Source organism: Pinus tabuliformis, chromosome 3_2 (genome assembly GCF_031772625.1).
Source record: "Pinus tabuliformis cultivar Carrire ecotype Pingquan chromosome 3_2, CPIR1, whole genome shotgun sequence".
Lineage (NCBI taxonomy): Eukaryota > Viridiplantae > Streptophyta > Pinopsida > Pinales > Pinaceae > Pinus > Pinus tabuliformis.
The window spans coordinates 162279862-162299350 of NC_142302.1; the positions used below are offsets into that span (position 1 = coordinate 162279862).

At 40.9% G+C, this 19489-nt stretch overlaps 1 protein-coding gene across 1 annotated transcript in view; it reads left to right on the forward strand.

Annotated features, from left to right (window-relative positions):
• Positions 1 to 14871: 14871 nt before the first annotated feature.
• Positions 14872 to 19489, forward strand: part of LOC149180304 (eukaryotic initiation factor 3 gamma subunit family protein) — a 430646-nt gene continuing 426028 nt past the window's right edge. Inside the window, exons 1-2 of the mRNA XM_089416013.1 lie at positions 14872 to 15153; positions 15738 to 15868. Coding sequence (XP_089272139.1) covers positions 14951 to 15153; positions 15738 to 15868 — 334 coding nt within the window. The 5' untranslated portion in view covers positions 14872 to 14950. The remainder of the gene's footprint in view (positions 15154 to 15737; positions 15869 to 19489) is intronic.

Here is a 19489-nt window from a genome sequence, read left to right on the forward strand (position 1 = left end):
GGTATGGTGCATAAAGTGCAAGGGACAGGGACATGACAAGGACCACTGTCCAGTCTTTGTGAACTAAATGGCGGGAGGAGGGTCGATGCCATTAAGACCAGAGGCAAAAGCAGGACCGAGCGTGACGCCTACATTATGGTGCGTGATTTGTCAGATAAGAGGAAAACATGCTACAGATAATTGTCATATATTAAAAAAGTATAGGCAGACGTCCCAGCAGTTGTTCTGTAATTTTTGCAGATCAGTAAACCATGACGAACGCACCTATAGAAGTTATGAACTGATGATGGATCAGACCCCTACCTACAGGGTGCAGACCAAAATGCGAGCCCTCGATCAAAATGCAGGGATGGAGCGCATTGGATTTCAGGGGCACGAACGAGGTTGAGGTGGAATGGGGCCATGAAGGGGTCGCAAACAGCTGATTTGCTACAATTGCGGAGGGCCAGGGCATTATGCCCGCGATTGTACAAATCCGACGAGAGCATCATGTCTATATTGTACTCAGTTTGATCATGAGATGGAGGACTGCCCTACACTGATAGCGAGGTTGCGCGATAAAGGAATAATCCAGCCTCCCCCGACTCATAATTTGCAAATGATGAGGTCTGAGCAGCGCGAAGAGGACCCAAATGTAAACATCGTGCTCTGAAGTGGTATCACAACAGGAGATGACAAGGGAAAGCAACCTTAAGAAAGTGCATGGGTTCGCAAGGCTCCCACAAAGGAACTTGAATTTGATTTGGAGCGCACGAAGGAGACATTCATGGAAGCTAAGAAGAGCTTCACAGAGGCCTCCACTTCAGGTAGTAAGGATCAACTAGAACTGGAGATGGATCCTTCAATGCTCACTACCTTTCTGGAGACATGCATGAAGCTGTTGTGCGACAGTAAAGCAATGAAAGGACTGCAAGAACTCAGCACTAGATGTGTTGGACCAGGGGAACCACACGTAGTCTGGAAGCTTGGAAAGCACACATCACGAAAAGGAAGGGAATGAGATTGACTGCACAAATCGGGGAATATGAAATGGATCAAGTGATTCTGGATTTAGGATCGGACGCGAACGTACTGCCAAAGCAGACATGGGAGCGCATGGGTAGACCCGCGTTGCAATGGTCCCTTATTCAATTGCGGATGGCAAACCAACAAAAGATCCTACGGATGGGAAGATTGTAGGGAATAAAGGTAGACATCGAAGGTGCAAGCCAGATTTTGAAGTGATAGAGATTGTTGATGACAACAATCCCTATCCCGCACTACTGGGAATCAATTGGGCCATTGATATGAACTGAGTGATAAACTTGAAGAAGCAGTAAATGATTTTTGAGAAAAAGTCACTGCGTGTAGTGGTACCTTTAGACCCTGTGGAAGGATCGCGCTACACAAAGCCAGTGTGCGATGATGAGCTAGATTGTATCTACATGATAACCGCTCGGGAACAGGATTGGGTAAATCCTACAGCGGATGGCAGGAATTCGTGGGAGCGCGAAAGCTCCTGCACATCGGATTCAGATGAGGAAATAGAATGATGGCAAAACTAGTTACACGAGGTAGCCAAGCTCAATTGCAACATGATAGTAAGATCATTGTGCTGCGTGACAACAGAGGTAAGGGATCTGCCTATATATGACGGGTTAACAACGGTGGATGAATTCCTAAACAAATTTGAAAGGGAGGTGCCAGAACAACAACGTTTTGACGCTCTGAAATGGGCACTACAAGCTACGCCCGTAAGATGGCGGAGTGCGCATCAAAGCCGTTTTGAGAATTGGCGCGAGTGCAGAACGGTGATGCTTGTACGATTTGGAAAGCCTCAGTTGCGGATGGAAGCTAGGTATGATGGACAAAACAGCCTATGCACCCACCTCTCCAGATGGGTACAGGCGTATGGTACACAACTTGCACGAATGTACATCGTCCTCACGATATAAAACAGGAACAACAAGCAGGAGCGGGCACGACGAAGTATGATAAGACCAAGAGCGCCGAAGACTATACATGGGGAAGCCTTTGACAAGATGTGCGAAGTGCCAAACACGGTCCACCATTTGAGACGTACAGACTGGGACCTGCACGTACCAACGGTTCTACGGGCTTATAGGACCATGTGCAAAACCTTGATCGCGCGAGCACTTCCGAAGTTGAAGTATGAAGCAGGGGCTGTAATCCCTATGGAGCGTGCGAAGCCTAGTCTGCGAATAGCATCACCCGAAGATACGACAGCCCGCAAAGCCCAAAACGAAGGAATCACACAACTGCGAGAAACAAAACACATAAGACTTGAGGAAGAAATCTGACAAGGAAACCTTAGACTTCGCGAACTTGAAAAAGACCGAATACGGCTTGTTGTCGCGTAGATTGACACGACAACGCTCAGACCGGGGGCTGTCACTCTGATCCCCGATCCCTCCGTTTAAGCCTGTCTCCCGCGGCTAAGGGGGGTAGTCCCTTGTGAGATGATGAGACCAACTATCGACCAGTTGGTTGGGAGACACGAGATACGATATGAAAAGCACTAGATGGATTTGATTAATTTAGCATACCAGTGCCTTAAGAGATTGTGGTTAAAACGATTACTTGTTAAATGATATAAAAATATGGACCATGAACAACAATCATCTATCATCAGCTAAATCGCAATGCTCTTAGAATGACCAAAACGATATCCAGCAATTGAGAATTTTCAAAAATGAATACTTTAAACCACCACGAATCATAAACCATTAACCAGATATCAATTTCGCATCTCGGCTTGAAAATTTAGATCTCAGCATGAAAGATGATAAATCCCGAAAATGACTGGATCTGACGAAGAGAATTTTCCACAATTTTTTTTTTTTTTTTATGGACTAAAAAGCAAAAATCTAAATCTAAACCTAAACCCCTAAAAATCCCTAAAAATATATATTTTTTTATTTTTATTTTTATTTTATTTTAAAACCAAAATAAAACAAAATTTTAGAATTTATTTAAAATCCTAAAAAAAAAAACTATACAAATTTCTTAAATCTAAACTAACCTAAAAATCAAATTAAAATCTAAATGAAAACCCCTTATCTTTTTCCCCCTTTTTTTTATTTATTTGATTTTATATTAGAAAAAGAAATGATCTAAAATCTAAAAATGAAAAGCTTAACTTAAAAAAAAAAAAAAAAAAAAAAAATCTAAATTATAAACACTACATCAAACTTAAATCTTACACACTAAAATCTAATTAAAATATAATAATTAAATCTAATCTAAAAGAAACTAAATTATAAAAATCTAAACAAAAACTACGATTTAATACGTGAACCAAAATTAAAAAAAAATGAAATTATATGTAACCTAGAAACCAAATCGCATTTTTTTTTTTTTTTTTTTTTAAATTCTAATTCTAATTCTTCATAAAGTTAAAACTAACAAATGTAAAAAAGGCCTACGTTAAAAAATAAAAGGTCGAAACTCTAAATTGAAACTATGACTATAGCGTATGACCCAAAAAAAAAAACTATGACGGCTTCAGCGTGAATGAACCTCAGAGATTTACCTATGCACACGAATGGTCATTGCAGTGAGATAAAACGACTTACAAATGAACCTGAGCTTGAAATCGGAATGTATACAACCCTAGCCGCAGAGGATTTCCTTTATTTATCTGTGCAGGTCGGCCGACGAAGGGTGATTGAGAAACCAGGCAGCGGAAGACTCACCGAAAAAATACTTACCTGGCTCGATGGCGTAGTTGAGCACATTACCGTCAGCATGAATGAATATTTACTGGCTTGCATAAAATCGAATGTTTGCTAGTCGGCTGAAATTTTCGATGGCGGACAGAGAGAAGATAGGGGACGGCGGCAACCTCCACGCACGGCGCTGAGCAGTCCAGCGTTGAAAAAATTCGATTTGGATTGAAATCGACTTAACCCTTACGCTCTCAGCATTCTATGAATTCGTTCTCAGCATAGTCGTGTAATGAAAACCTGAGCAAATGGCAATGAATGCGATTTGGAGCTGCACACTATTATCTTCTCACGGTTTTGATACCCAGGCCCACGGTTTTGCCGATTTATTGATCCACAGGTGTTTAAAAAATTTATTCAGCAAACATTTCTGCAATGCATCTCCAGCGATAACATTTGCGTGACAGAGAGCCGGCTTGACGGAGAGAGAGAGCAGCGTTTCACAATTTTCTGTGGTTTATCTGGCAAATTAAAACGCGAATTCCATTTGGATCTTGGGTTTTCTGCAACGCTTGCATTCAGTGCTCAGTAGATCTCTGCGTTTCTATGCAAAAATATTTTCTGATGCCTGTCACCTGAAATGACGAAATTACCCAAAATGATAGTATGTACATAAAACCAAAAACCAAACCCTAATGAAAAATTTGTATATAGAACAAAAGTTAAAACCCCAAAACAGCTGATTAATGTACAGATTTGGCCCCTTAACAGCCAGATTCAGCAATAAGCACGAAAATATTTTAAAGAAACAGAAATTTCAGATCGTCACTGTGAAGAACTTCAGAAAATCTCTCATGCAAACTTAGAAAAATAAACCGAATGATAGACCCAAGATCAAATCCAACTGGGCTCAACAAAAAATGCTTGCGGGAGTTGGCTAGTTCAGCGGAGAACTTCCCCGAATGCCCACAAAATTCCTTCAGAAAATGTTTTCTGCACAGCTCAAAACAACCGTCAACAAAGAGGGCAAAAATGCTGCTAGATCTCAAACAGTAATGGAGATACCTGCCATTACTTCAGAAACCCTAACAACACTCAAACCCCAGCAAGTGAACAAGATACCTGTGCTCACAATACTCTACAAAAAGCTATTATTAATGGCTGAAAATAACATATGCAGAAAATGAAATGATCTCACAGCATTCCAAGAGAGTAACACCAGCAAGATATGGACCCCAAAGTCTTGTTTATTAACCAGAAACAGATTTACAAGAGAGCTTCTTTAGTATCAGACTCACAGATCCAATGAATCTGAAATGACCACCTAAGACCCTATATAAAGGAAATGATCCCAACGGCTAGTTCGAATGATCCATGTAGAAATGATCTCGACCGTTGATGAGGATCAAGACATCTCTTGATCTCATCTGTCGATTTATTCACTTAAAATATTATTTTATTTTATTTTTTAAAATTTTAAATTTTTATTATTTTTTATTTATTTCATTTTTTAAATTTTAATTTTTTTTTAAATTTTTTATTATTTATTATTTTATTTAATTTTTTAAATTTTTTATTATTTTTTATTTATTTCATTTTTTAAATTTTTTATTATTTATTATTTTATTTTATTTTTTAAATTTTTAAATTTTTTATTATTTTTTTATTTATTTCATTTTTTAAATTTTTAAATTTTTTATTATTTATTATTTTATTTCATTTTTTAAATTTTTAAATTTCTTAATTTTTATTTATTTTATTATTTTATTTCATTTTTTAAATGGATCATCGAACTAAGCTTTTGGAAACATCACCTAGGACCTAGGACTTAGGATTCACGAGGGGATTTAAAACATTTTCAACCCTCAAGACACATTTCATGATGACTTTTTACAATTTACATCTCAAGGGGACAAACCCACTTAATACAGACCCTCACAAAACACCCAGTTCTGCGACACAACTATAATCTAGCAGATCAACACACTAGGATTCTCCTAAAGTTCTAATGACAAAATCCATCCCGGCTTTGGGGTCAGGTTTGAAGGAAAACTCTGCCGATCCATGGATCGGTGAGACGAAAAACCTTCCGGGACGTAGATTACCACTAGAAAGTTAGGTCCACCTAGGCAATACACATACACGACTCATGTCTGCTACGATTATTTACAATTCATACATGCAGACTGGGTTTACAATCAAAATGATCAAGCTGCTGATGACTGCAGGATGGCACGGAAACGCTGATCAGGTGCTGCCCCTTTTTGCAAAGAAAAGGGGGGGGTACTGCATGGGTAGTTGACCAGTAGAGGTCAACATCTGGCTCTACTTGGGGACACGTTGCTGCTTGCAGGAATGTGAGAATCCAGAATCCGCATCCATACAACACAAAAATAAGTAGCGTCCATCCAAAATCATCATATACATTAAGCACAATAAAGATAAAAGCTCTTTATTTATTAACTATCTAAAGCAAAAACGAAAATGCGAAAAAAACAAGGAGTAGGGTTAGAAATACGATACAAAGGATGCCCTACGGCATCAGATGTGTTCAATATAGTGCATACTGAGCATTTGCCTGCTTTCAGGCAAATCTGTCGGCTGCTTGTCGGATGTGCCATGTCCAATTTTGCATATGGTAGGACTCTTTCCTATCCGAAAATCAAGCTGCTCACGGCCGTCTGATGCATCAAATCTTCTTCTTATTTTCTTTCTCTTACGTTTTTTCTTTCTGGCAGGTTGAATTACTGATGACCTGGAACTTTCTGTTTCAAAACTATCAGATGAAGTATGCGTGATATGTCTTTCTTTAGCCCGCATCTGATCTTTATCATTCTTAAGTCTATCCGGATCACCTTCAATTAACCATCTTTCAATCGAATCAATAACCTCCTCATAATAAGATGGAGCTTGTTGCAGCACATGAGAAGGCTCCTGATCTATTGATGTCACCTGGTTTCTTTCATCTTCCAATTGCTGAAACCTTTGAACCTGTATTCTAATGGCATCCATCTGACTAGAGTGTTCAACCTTTATAGCGCTGATTTGTCTGGCATGGTGTTCTTGCATATCTTTTATTACTTTAACATTTCCTTCCTTTATGTTCATCAAGCAATGCTGTATGGAATTTATTTCTTCTCTGTGATTCGCTTGCATGTCAGCCAACTGATTATTATGATTGAATGTCATGATAGTCATTTCCTCATCCATAGTAAATAACTTATTTTGCATAGAGTCAATTTCTCTATCATGATCAGTTTTCATGATCGCCATATTTTCCTCTAATCCTGACAACCTGCTTTGCATGATTCTAATTTCTGTTTCATAATTAGTTTTTATGGCCTCAATTTCTTTAGCATGTTGATTTTGCGTGACCTCAATCTCCCTATTACGTTTTTCCAGGTGGGTGCATAAAGTTTTCAGATCATTGACATAATTAGTTTGATTGATTTCCATATTTCTCACCAGCATCATTAGATCTCGTAAAATTTGCTTTTGCTCTTCCCTTTCATTGTCATTTGTCCCTGATTTTTCACTATCATGAACTTGATTTGCAATATTTCTGATGGATGACACATTCTGACATAATGAATCGTCTTGGGATCTTTCAGTCGGACCGCCTATCAAATTACTTTCATTCTGTTGCACAATTTTAGAGGCAGAAGGCAAGCTGTTTGGATAACCATATCTATTTTTAAAAGCATCGACAATGTCTTCTAAAGAAGTGAAAGATTCCTTTGGAAAATTGTTAAACCAATTCAAAGCATCATCTTCTAAAGAAAGGACAAATAGGCGCATTTTGATATCTTCATGATTATATTGAGGAAATCTACAATATAAGATCATTACACAAGTAAACATGTTTAAATGCTTTCCAACAGCGACCGAATCACCACCCGAGAACTTAAATAATTTACCAATGGCTTCTTTCGGAAGATCATGGAGATCATCAGTAAAATGACATGGTTTAAATGAATAATCCATGATGAACAATAAGGGATGAAATGGATAATAGAACTAGATCTCTACTCAAGAAAATCAAAAGATGAAAAAAGTGGAGTCGCCACTTGAACAATAAATCTGATTCCAAGATCCAAGGAGTAATCAATAAACAGATATGCGGGAGGCTTCTTGTCTGGGAAAAAATAAGAAAATGGAGTCGCCACCCAAACAAGAAACACACCGAATATATACTGATGATGTGACGAAAAAATAAGGCAATGAAAGATCTAAATGATAACCCCAAAGGTTGAATCTGCCAGCTCCAAATGAGAGATGAGAAATATGAGAAGATGAATGTCGAATAAACCAAGGACAGAAAAAACTATGTCCCCGGCAACGGCGCCAAAAAATGTTGGCGTTGCCGGGCCAGATGAAGAGATAAGAAATGAGAAAAATGATTTGTCGTTGAAGCACCGAGAACAAAGTATCCCCGGCAACGGCGCCAAAAAATGTTGGCATTGCCGGCTCAAACGAATGATAGGCAGATGAACGATGAATGATGAAAAGATGTTGAAAAACCAAGGACAGAAAAACTCTATCCCCGGCAACGGCGCCAAAAAATATTGTCGCGTAGATTGACACGACAACGCTTAGACCGGGGGTTGTCACTCTGATCCTCGATCCCTCCGTTTAAGCCTGTCTCCCGCGGCTAAGGGGGGTAGTCCCTTGTGAGATGATGAGACCAACTGTCGACCAGTTGGTTGGGAGACACGAGATACGATATGAAAAGCACTAGATGGATTTGATTAATTTAGCAGACCAGTGCCTTAAGAGATTGTGGTTAAAACAATTACTTGTTAAATGATATAAAAATATGGACCATGAACAACAATCATCTATCATCAGCTAAATCGCAATGCTCTTAGAATGACCAAAACGATATCCAACAATTGAGAATTTTCAAAAATGAATACTTTAAACGACCACGAATCATAAACCATTAACCAGATATCAATTTCGCATCTCGGCTTGAAAATTTAGATCTCAGCATGAAAGATGATAAATCCCGAAAATGATTGGATCTGACGAAGAGAATTTTCCACAAATTTTTTATATTTTTTCGATTTTTTTTTTTTTTTTTTTAAATCTAAAAGCCAGAACTAATTAAAAAATAATTAAACTAAGCTAAATTAAAAAATTAAAACTCTAAATAACAAAAACTTTTAAATAAATCTTTTTTATTATTTTATATATATATATATATATATATATATTTTTAATGAAAAGATTTTAAAACCTAAAAATCTAAACTAAAAATTAAAATTTAAAATCTAATTTAAACAAAATCGAAATCTAATCATAAAACATTAAAGTCTAAAACATAAAATAAAATTAATCTAACAAAGCCTGACTTCTAAATTTAAATAATCTAAAGTAACCTAAAACTGAACTCTAAATCAAAAAATAAAAATAAAGTTAAATTCTAACTAAAATCACACCAATCCTAAACATAAACGCATTTTTTTATTTGCTTTTTATATGAATTTATATGTGATAAATGAAACTATTTAAAAAAAAAATTAAAATCTAAATACGTTAAATCTAAACAAAACCTAACATAAAATCTATAAAATGAAACTATACAAAACCTTTTGAATAAATTAAAACCTAATTAAAATCTACGCTGGCCTTTTCGTGCAAAACGAATTACACAACTACGCATACCCAAATCGAAACCGAAAAACATAACCCTGCTATCGAAACTTGCATTTGATATATGATCGTGACCTTGGCTCAAAGAAAAATACCGTACGCGTGAAAAAAAATCGACAGGCACAAAATGCGAAGGTCAAGAAGCTGGAAAATGAAATAAAGGAAGCATTTCTCGTCAAAAAACTGAGGATGGTAAGGCAAAGCGCGTACGATCATCCTGATAAGTTGGAGAACTATCGTCGTGAACTAGTTAGTCTGCTGCCTTGGCTTGGACCGCATATTGCCAAACGTAGTGACCAAGGTAGCGCATTGCAAATAGTAGAGTACGCGATGCCAACCACAACAATGGAAGATGGGGATTCTCCACGAACCATGGTGGAGGACGGGATGGAGCCCCACATGGGTGGTGCGACCACCTGACTAGTTGCAGGAAGGACAATCTTAATGCTCCAGGCAGTTGAAAGGAAGCACGGGACTATAAAGTAATCTGCCCGGACGCTGCGCGATATTGGGGATGCATGCAGAAGCAGAGCGTCATAGGGTCCGCAACCGCGCACGGAGGGCTGCGCTGCCACACGGATTAACTGGAAAATGATCGTTGAAGTCACTATTCACGATGGGATGCTCGATTTGAGGCCAAATGGAGTGGACAGTGGGCATTTAAGACACGAGTTATGGGAAAGATTTAGGAAATCTGCCACCAAGAAAGCATTAATGGCCCGAAATTGGGGGGAACGGTCGGATTCGAATTCGAAAGGCACTATAAAACACAAAGGGCTGGCCAGCGAATAACACTTGGTCATTTGAGAATTGAGCGCTTGAGCAAGGCACTGAGCAGTGAGAGCCGAGTGATAATTGAGCCCCTAAGTTCGCAAGTGACTGAATACAACCTAGCTACGACGATAGCCACCAAGGATGGTTTAGGGATTGAAGAGGCAACCGCCGGTGAGGCCGCGTAGACCCCAATGGTGGAGGATGTTCCATAAGGCGCCGAGGTTTTGGCAGAAATCCCCAAATCACCGCAAACGTCGAGGCCCAAGAAAATAAACAATCAATGGCCCCCGTACGCGTGTCCCTGAGGAACCCACTACGGAGTAAGCTATCAATGGGCGATAAAGGAAAAGTTGTCACGGTCGACATAGATGAGGAAGAAGAAGATTTACAGGCCCTTATTATCATAGCGGAAGAAGATGAAGATATTCAACCTATACGCTCTGCAACAAAACTGCTCACGTATGTCCCTCCACAGAAAGGGAAAACCAAAGTGCCAAAGGACCTAGACAAAACCAAGAGTTCACTCCAGACCCCGCTCCTCCTAGATGGCATTGTGTTCGAGGGCACGCACCTAGGCCGCGTGCCAACCATGAAGTTTGAAGACTGGGACCTCGCTGACTGCGAGAAGTTCCCGCACCTAGAGACCGGGAACCTAATGAAGCAGAATACTAAGGGGGCGATGATAACGTTAGAGATGTGAAAATGGCTGCGCGGTGTGGAAAAGGCTGGGTTGCTGCACTTATTATGGATACCACATTTCCACCGCGTGCCCATCACCATTTTCATCATCAGGTAGCTGCTCTGCCTGGTGCATGATGGGTATCTATGGCTAGAGGAGCCTATTCCCATCACGGCAGACCTCATTCACTGTATTTCTCAACTCCCTTGTAAAGGAAAAGACCTCGCGACCATCACTGAAGGAAAGGGCAGTGATTTGGCCCTTGTAGAAGCCATGAAGACAAAATACAAGCTGGAGAAGAAGAAGAGGGGCTACGCCATCTCCAACATCAAGGACAAAGGGGTATGCGCAACAACCCAACTCCTGGCTGGCAAAGTTACGAGGAAGTGCGGCGTTGATGAGGTACCAGCGTCGGTGGTCGCACTGGCCGAGTAGTGCGTGGAGGGGGTCCAGTTCAATTGGTCTGAATTCCTCTGCGAGGAATTTTTGACAAACTGTCACGAAGCCCATGAGCAAGGTAAAACCTTCCACTACGCATGGTTGTTGTTATCCATAATGATCGTAGCGGGGGAACTACCAGAAGACAGTTAATTCCCCAACATTGACAGAGACTTACCGGAGGCCACGAAGTACGCTTCGCTCTAGGCCACAAAGGACGCAAAATGGATTCGCGACACCAAAATTTTCTAGGTGCTCATGGAGATGAGCATCTGGATGTGGATCAATCAGAGGCCGCACCTGTCACCTACGGTGTACAATAGTCTGCAGAGTTTTGCAGAGTTTAAAGCCGACATGCATAATGTCTACATCAGGGCGCACAAGGATACAACGAAGCAGTGGACGAAGCTCCCATTTATAGCCACCGACGACGCCATCTTCACTGTCTTGGAGACATGGCCTCCGGAATGGTGCGCCCCAGATCTGGCAGAACTGGAGAAGGTGGCAACACAGAAGAAAAAGGATGATGCCAAGCTGCGCGTCACCCAATTGGCCGAAAAAGGCGACAAGAAACAATAACAGTTAAGGAAAAGGCAGCGCGGGAAGTGACACAGAAAACTGCAGAGCAGAAAAACGTTGCATAAGCAGCAAAAACACAGGCGGCAGAGGAAGCAATAACAAAGGCGGATGAGGACCAAGCAACGTCCTCACAGGGGCAGGAGGCAGAAGAAACAGAAACAACAGAAGGGAGCGCGGACCCAGGGGCCGTGTCCACACAGTTAAAGCGGCCACACATCGCAGAGAGAGCAAGACCAAGGAAGAAGGTCAAGGCCTCGAAGTTGGCCATTGACCTGATCACCTTAACCGAAGGTGATCTCCATGACATCAGCGAGATGGTCCGCGATGTCACAAGTGAAGCACTTCAGGATTTTATGCAGGAGCACTAGACTGTGTTGGGGGCCCTCAGGGCGCAGTTGCAAGAGTTACAGGTGCGGCCCCCTCAGGTGGGTACCCTTTCTACCCACCTCGTAACAGGATCCTCGATAGTAGAGCAGATGCTGCGCGCACAGATGGAAAACACGGTAGTGTTGCCGGAAGGGGCCCTAGTCGCAACAAATGTGACTGGTAGATTTTTGGTTAACATGTTGAAAGGCCTTGGCCTTAATTTGGATGCCCTTCCATGAGACACGCTGTATCTGCTACAAGATGGGATAATGACAGAACTGTGGGCCAGGGAGAGCCGCGCCATCCAAGTTCTTAGCGAACAAAAGATAAACATGGAACAACTCACCTTGCAGCGCGACGAATTGGTGTCGCAAAATCAACGCTTGGAGCAGATGGTAAATGACGCTTGCTGACGCATCCCGAAGCTGGCCATCCTAGAAGATCTACCGGTAGAGGTGCGGATCCATCAATTGGCAACTGGAGTCCGCGAGGCCAGGGAAGAAACGACAAAGGTTCAGCTGGAGCTGAATCTTCAAATCATCGAGCTACGATTGAAGGCATAACCTTCCACTCCCCTGGAAGTCAGAGAACAACGCGCTAACGCTATTGCAGTAGGGTTGGAAGAAATTGGGGGTGCAGTGCGAGACTGTATCGACATGTTGGAACAAGCACTTGAGGTCCTCATGACTTTGTAGGAGGATCCCAACATCCAGTGCTTGGAGACAGAGGTGCGAGAACTCTAGAAGCAATACGACAGTGTCCGAGGAACTGCGCAGACGGTCATCCTCACTCAGCGACTTGCGAGGATGCGTCAAGCTAAGGCACTGAAGGAGTAGGTGGATGCGCGCGACATAAGGAAGTAGTGCTCAAAGCACGGGTTCAGCCATGGATTGTCGAGGCCTTCACAATCATGGCGAATATCGAAGGAAAGCTGGCGCACATACAGGGGATGCACGCGCAGATATAGGGAAGCACACCGGACACAAAGGTCTCAGAAGAACGGATGCAACAGGTTCAACAAGCAGTGGCTTAGTGCGCTGTGGACATCAGTACCGTTCGAGAATAGTTGGAGGGACTTCGTGCCAAGATCGCCACGCCGACAGAGTGACTCAAGAGCAAGTCACGATGTTTGTGTTGGGGGCCTGTTGGGCATGGAATCCCCCCAAGACATGTTTTGGGGCTCAAAGCCCAAGTTTTGACTTGATATGGTTGGAAAGACTCTGCGAATTGTGGGCGCGGAGCACGAAATGTATGTTAGAGTCATAATGTTGTCCGCCCTAAAGTTTTGAATGTAATGTCGGCCTACCCATGGTTCGCAGACCATGGGATTGTATAAATAGAGCAAGGCTCTAAGTTGTAAAGGGAGAGAAGGAATGGAATCTAATAGATAGCAAGTAGAAGCACAAAGCAAGTGTCTAAGTGTGTCTTGGGTCGTAGAGTAGGAAAAAGGCTCTGCAGCTGAGTGCGCAGAGGCCTAGTTGTTCGCAGCTGAGTGCGAGGAGCCCTGTAACAGAGTGCGCAGGGCGGAGTCAAGTCTGTAACCGGAGAAGAGAATAATAAAAGAAGTTTTATCCAAATTCTGTGTATCTGGTCTTGAGTTATTATCTGTTGTTATGAATTGCAATTACACTGTTTATTTACTGCGCGCACTTGTATGAATGATTTATATTGCTAAGTATACTTTACACATGCAAGTAAGCTAAGTTAATCTCCTAACGGTGAAATACTAGTGAGGCCTTGGGTAATAACACTGTTCGGCCCCCGAGTAGGGCCGCGCGAAGGCAACACCCCAGGCTGCGAGGAACAGGTAAGATCGCAGGGTTGAACCGCGGACAATTTGAACTCATTAGACATCTCCAGGGTGCAGAAACTTGGTTCTAGCACCCTCCCATACTACTTCGGGTAAGACCTTAGTCCGTGCTCCACGGACTATTGCCGAAAAAGCCGGTAGTACCGGGATTTGTTTGGCTAAATCACCTCTGAACCTGGGTCAGGCCCCAACAAGCCAACAGACATACAAATGCATGAACCACAGATTGGATTTGACTTTATGAATCGACAAAGCCAAATGCACCAACTATAATAAACCAACTCTGTAATATGAAACATTAGTGAAGCAAATAGGCATTGAATTGGAGCATTAAGAACGAGGAGAAGATTGAGATTGCAGATCAAATTAATGCATGTCATCATCCCTGTAATAAGACTTCAAAGTTGACAGACATGGTGAAAAATATATTTTTATTTATTATGCCAATAAACATACCTATTTTAATATATAGTTTTCAAAATTTTAATTTAATTATCAATAATTATCAGATAAATAATAGAAATTTAACTTCCATAATTTTTTCTATAACATTTTTAATAGTAATATAAAATTTATTATATAATTCAACCCTAATTAATTAACCATTCATTACCATAATCCTAATCTATTGAAAAAAATAAGAAGATTCAGGTATAAAATTTATGAAAAAACTGCATAACGGAGAAAGTTTGCTCAGTGCACGTTAACACTTCACCCATAATTTAGAAAATATACATTCTAAAAGAAGATTTGCTTGTTTTTTCTTTAAATTAAATTACCATCGCTTAACAATACGTCAAGTGTGACTAGAGTATGGTTTTAGCTTGCTTTTGTAAAAAAGCAATAATAAAACTCAAATTATAGAAAAGCAATAATAAAACTCAAATTATAGTTAAGTCACATGCACTTTTATTTTTGGGTTGTTAGCAAGCTAGCAACGAGCATTATAAGTCGAGTGGGGAAGTGGTGCGTTGCTCTGTGCATATGGTGGGAAGTGAGAGTGAAAGCCTGAACAGAACGTACACACAGCAAGTACCAAAAATGGCTTCTGAGTCCAAGTGTACATTAACGGAAATTAGCGAAGTGAATAGCAGAGCAAACCCTAGAGTGGCAACAGAAGGCTGCAGCGTTTTACTCGATATCAATGACGGTGACAAGCTCACTTTCGCCCGCTTAAATTCTTCAGCGTATGTATAATTTCAGATTCCCTATTTCGGCTCTATTTTCATATAAAAATATTCCATGTACTGAAATTAGAGTCCATAGTTTGCTATGTCGTATTTAGGGTTGAAGCCATCAATGATAGACCGGAGCTCTTGGAATGCTCTGTTTGAAAGTTTTTCCTTGAAGGACCAGACTAGCTGGGGGAATGATTTAAGCTAGAAATTTTGTTGAACTGGACATGATGGTGGAATGCATTTAGGAATCTGTGGGTTGAATTATACGATATGAAATTTGGTATCAAAGCACAAGGTAGCTATTAGTTAATGTCATCGTACAGTCAGCAGAAAAGAAAGTTCCAAATCAGTATCTTGCACTCACCTTTAACTCTCATATTGCGAAGCCTGATTTTCTCTTTCACACTTGAACTTAAAATGTCACGGTTAGTCTCCTCACGGTGAGAGGCCTATAAGAACATATGCTGTAATGTCAATCGAGTAAACATTGGTCTAGGATAACTCTGATCATTCTACATCACTCTTTTAGTTGATCTTATAAATAGGGTTATTCATCTGTTTTTTTGAACATTGGTGTTTGGCAATCTTTTCAGGACCTTGAAAATTGGCGGTGACAAATGCTCTCTTACTCCTATGATTGGATGTCCGTTTGGTGCCCTATTTCAAGTGGAAAGAGGACCTAAAGGTCTATATCTTTCACGCATAACGGCTGCTTCCGCAAAAAGTTAGTATCTACTTTACTTTTAAACCTCCTTTCTTTTGAATGGTTCTATTCTTTTCTTCGCAGGGCCAATATGTTCGTGTTTAAGATAAATCTGAACGTTAATCATATCAATAATGTAGGTGGCTTAAAGCATCCGAGCAGGCACTAAAGGGTGCTTGCACTTCATTCCAAATTTATTGCTGAAAAATATCACTGCGGAGCATCATATTGATCTCAAACTCACTGATGGAACTTGTTATTATTTGTTTTAAAAATAATGAAAAAGTCCAAGTTTCTAATAACTTTGGTCTTTAACATGGGTGTTGCTAAAATGGGGGATCATTTCTTCGTAAAAACTTAGGTAGAGGTGACTTCCATGTTTCATTAGATAATAGATGCCCATGGATCAAATAGGATTGTAGCATAAACTATTTGCTCTTAGGTGCTGTGGGACTACTTTGGATGCATATGCTCTTATTAGTTTGGATTTGAAGGGACATGTGCTAGCCGATTCTTACATGATTGTGGACTACAATAAGAATCCTCTTACTCTAGGTGTAACATACCCTATGTCCTCTGTGCCCTTTGAGGATATGGGGTACTCTTTCAGTGTCCCAAATTCATGCTAAGTTTTGCTTTGTCATCATCTCATTGTTCTTTTACCATATGTTAATTTTTCATCAATTTGTTTGCAACTATTACTTCAGCAATATCCAATAGCATTCAATTTAACAATTTACTTCTTCAGTTATCCAATGACAGTAGAGCAATAGTAGATAGAACAATTAGACAAATGCACAATGAAAGACAACCAAGAGACAAGAGACAAAATATTTGGTCAATGACTAGGGAAAAACCCCATTAGGGGGAAAACCCTTACAAATCTTCTTCTATTAGATTGTCTTCAAATGTTCAGCGGAGAGAGTACATCATCCAAGAGTCAAAGTCAAACTTTGACTAGCCAATGTCCAATGCCAATATCCAATATCCAAACAAATCAATATACCAATGTCAAAGATGATGAGGAAGAGTAAAATCTGGTCAACTGTCAAATCTGCAAAAAGTCAACATCAGTTGACTCCCCTAACCAGTCAAGTCAACAGCAGTTGACTCCCCTAACCAGTCAAATCAAGGTCAAAACTGCTCTAATTTAATTCGGTCAATGCCCAGTCAACGCAGCCTCTTTTGCTGGTCAAGGATTAGTCAAAACAACTCCCAAAACTTCAGTCAACCTTGGTCAATGGAGAGAGAAAGTTTGCTGTCACAGTCTGCAATTTTCTGTGGTCAAACCAGAAAGTCAACGACAGTCAAATTGCTCAGAATTCCTTGATTTTGGTGTCCTTCAATGTGGCCTGCAAAAATAAAAAATTTCCACCCAAAACCGAAGTCAAATGATGTCTATTTCACCCTGGTCAACGCCCTGCAACAGACCCTCAATTTTCTGCGGTCAAACCTATGGTCAGCCCTGCAGTCAGCCTCAGTCAAAGCGCCCAGAACTTCTCGGTTTTGGTGCCAAAATCTGCAGCCTGCAATAATCGAAATTTTAGTGGAAAAATCTCAGTCAAATGATAGGTTAAAGTGCCTGGTCAACACTGGTCAATGCCCTGCAACTGCTCAGTAATTCAACCTGCAAAAGCTCTGTAATTCAGCCCAGAAAAACAGTCCCTTGTCCTTCACACGTGTGAGAAAATCCTTTCTTCTCTGAGTTGTACGAACCAATAGGAAGAGGAGAGATAAGATATGTGAGTGTGATGAAGTGCAAAATGAGGATGAAGGTCACTTGTATTTATATGAATCGATGAGGGTGAAAAGACACGTCCTTTGGGCTTTTTGAGCCTACATGTCATTGAAGCCGACCTTGACAGTTTGCACATGAGTGGGTATTAATTCAAAAACACACTTCTCCTTGTCCGATTTGAGTAATCTTTAGGTCAAGTTTGGTCCTCTCAGAAAGAGGAATTTAATGCAATAATTATCTCCATCAAATGAGCTGCCAAAGTGGAATTTGACTCTAGTTGCCTAATTTAACACTTCCTCTCAACTAGCGAGAATTCCACTTGACAATATCTGCCGATAGATCATCATGTCATCCGATCATCATGTACCATATTTGTTTGTTTCACTCATCTCATGCTGAACATTCTCGAATCTAAAGAAAAAGAAATGCTACATGGGAGCTCCAACTACCACCCTGCCTCTATCACCATTGGGGAGACATTGCTACCACTTAGAATCATCATCATCATCATCATCATCGGGGAGCCATAGTTACCACCTAGAACCAAAGACAATGAGTGAGACCAACCTACCCCAAGCGTAGGTATCACACTCTATCCCAAAGTCCCTAGCAATAGGTGAGATCAACTTACTAGAGGTAAGGATCACACTCTACCTTATTGTCCCTGATCATCCATCTTAACCCTAAAGAGTTAGATGGTAGAACACATGCATCCACTAACTTGGGCGAGATCCACCTACTGTAAGGAGTAGGGATCACACTCTATCCCAAGTCCCTCAACCAATTGGCCAAATGGGAGAGGTTATCCCACAGAGTGGGTAGGACTCTAACTGGGGCATACTCTGACTAGGGGAGAGTCCAAGTCTCAACATCCTATTGGTTAGAGGTCTCTCATCCCCAGGAGCCCTATAGCTCCATTCCACACCCTGGGAGCTCAACCAGGGGGGAGAGCACTGCTCTGTGTTCTTGATCAGCCTGGACCCTTATTCGAAAGGGTCATCTCAACTAGTCCAAGCTGCCCTCTGAAGACCAAGAACTTCCCTTTTGGCAAAGCCTTAGTGAGGATATCAACTACCTACTTATTAGTTGAAAGTGGATGAGTCTCACAACGCCTCTCTGCACCATGTCACAGAGGTAATGGTATTTAATCTCGATATGCTTGGACTTGTCGTGAAACACGATTTTCTGACAAACGAATCTTGCTCTTGTTGTCGCAATAGATGACTATTGTGTCCAGAACCTACTCAAATAGCTCTCCAAAGAGCTTCCTCAACCAAACTGCTTCACAACTCGCAAGGCTAGCTGCAATATACTCGACCTCAACAGTGCTAAGGGCTACAGATTTCTGCTTCCTGCTCATCCATGATATCATGGCAGATCCCAGACTAAAACAACATCCGGAAGTACTCTTCCTGTCGACAACATTACTAGCCCAATCTGCATCTGTATATCCATGAAGTCTAATGTCTCTAGCGGCATATCTCAGTCCAAGGTTAATAGTAGCATGTAGATATCTCAATACATGCTTGGAGGCAATCCAATGTACATGGTGAGGCTCGGTCATAAACTGGGTCAAGGTGTTAACTACAAAACATATATCGGGGCGAGTATTCACGAGAAACATCAGAGCACCAACCAGTGGTCTATACTCAGAAGGGTTTGCTAGATCCGGTCTAGCGGCTTCTCCACACAACTTATTGAAATTTGAAATTCATATCCATAGGTGTAGGCAAGGACTTACACTCAACCATGCCAAATCTTTCTAGTAGTTTCACAACATATTTTCCTTGTGAAAGGAAAATCTCACCCGAATTTTGCCATACTTCTAATCCTAGGAAATAGTGCATCAAACCAAGATCTTTCATCTTGAATTTGGAAGCCAACTTCCTCTTACATTCTAGAAT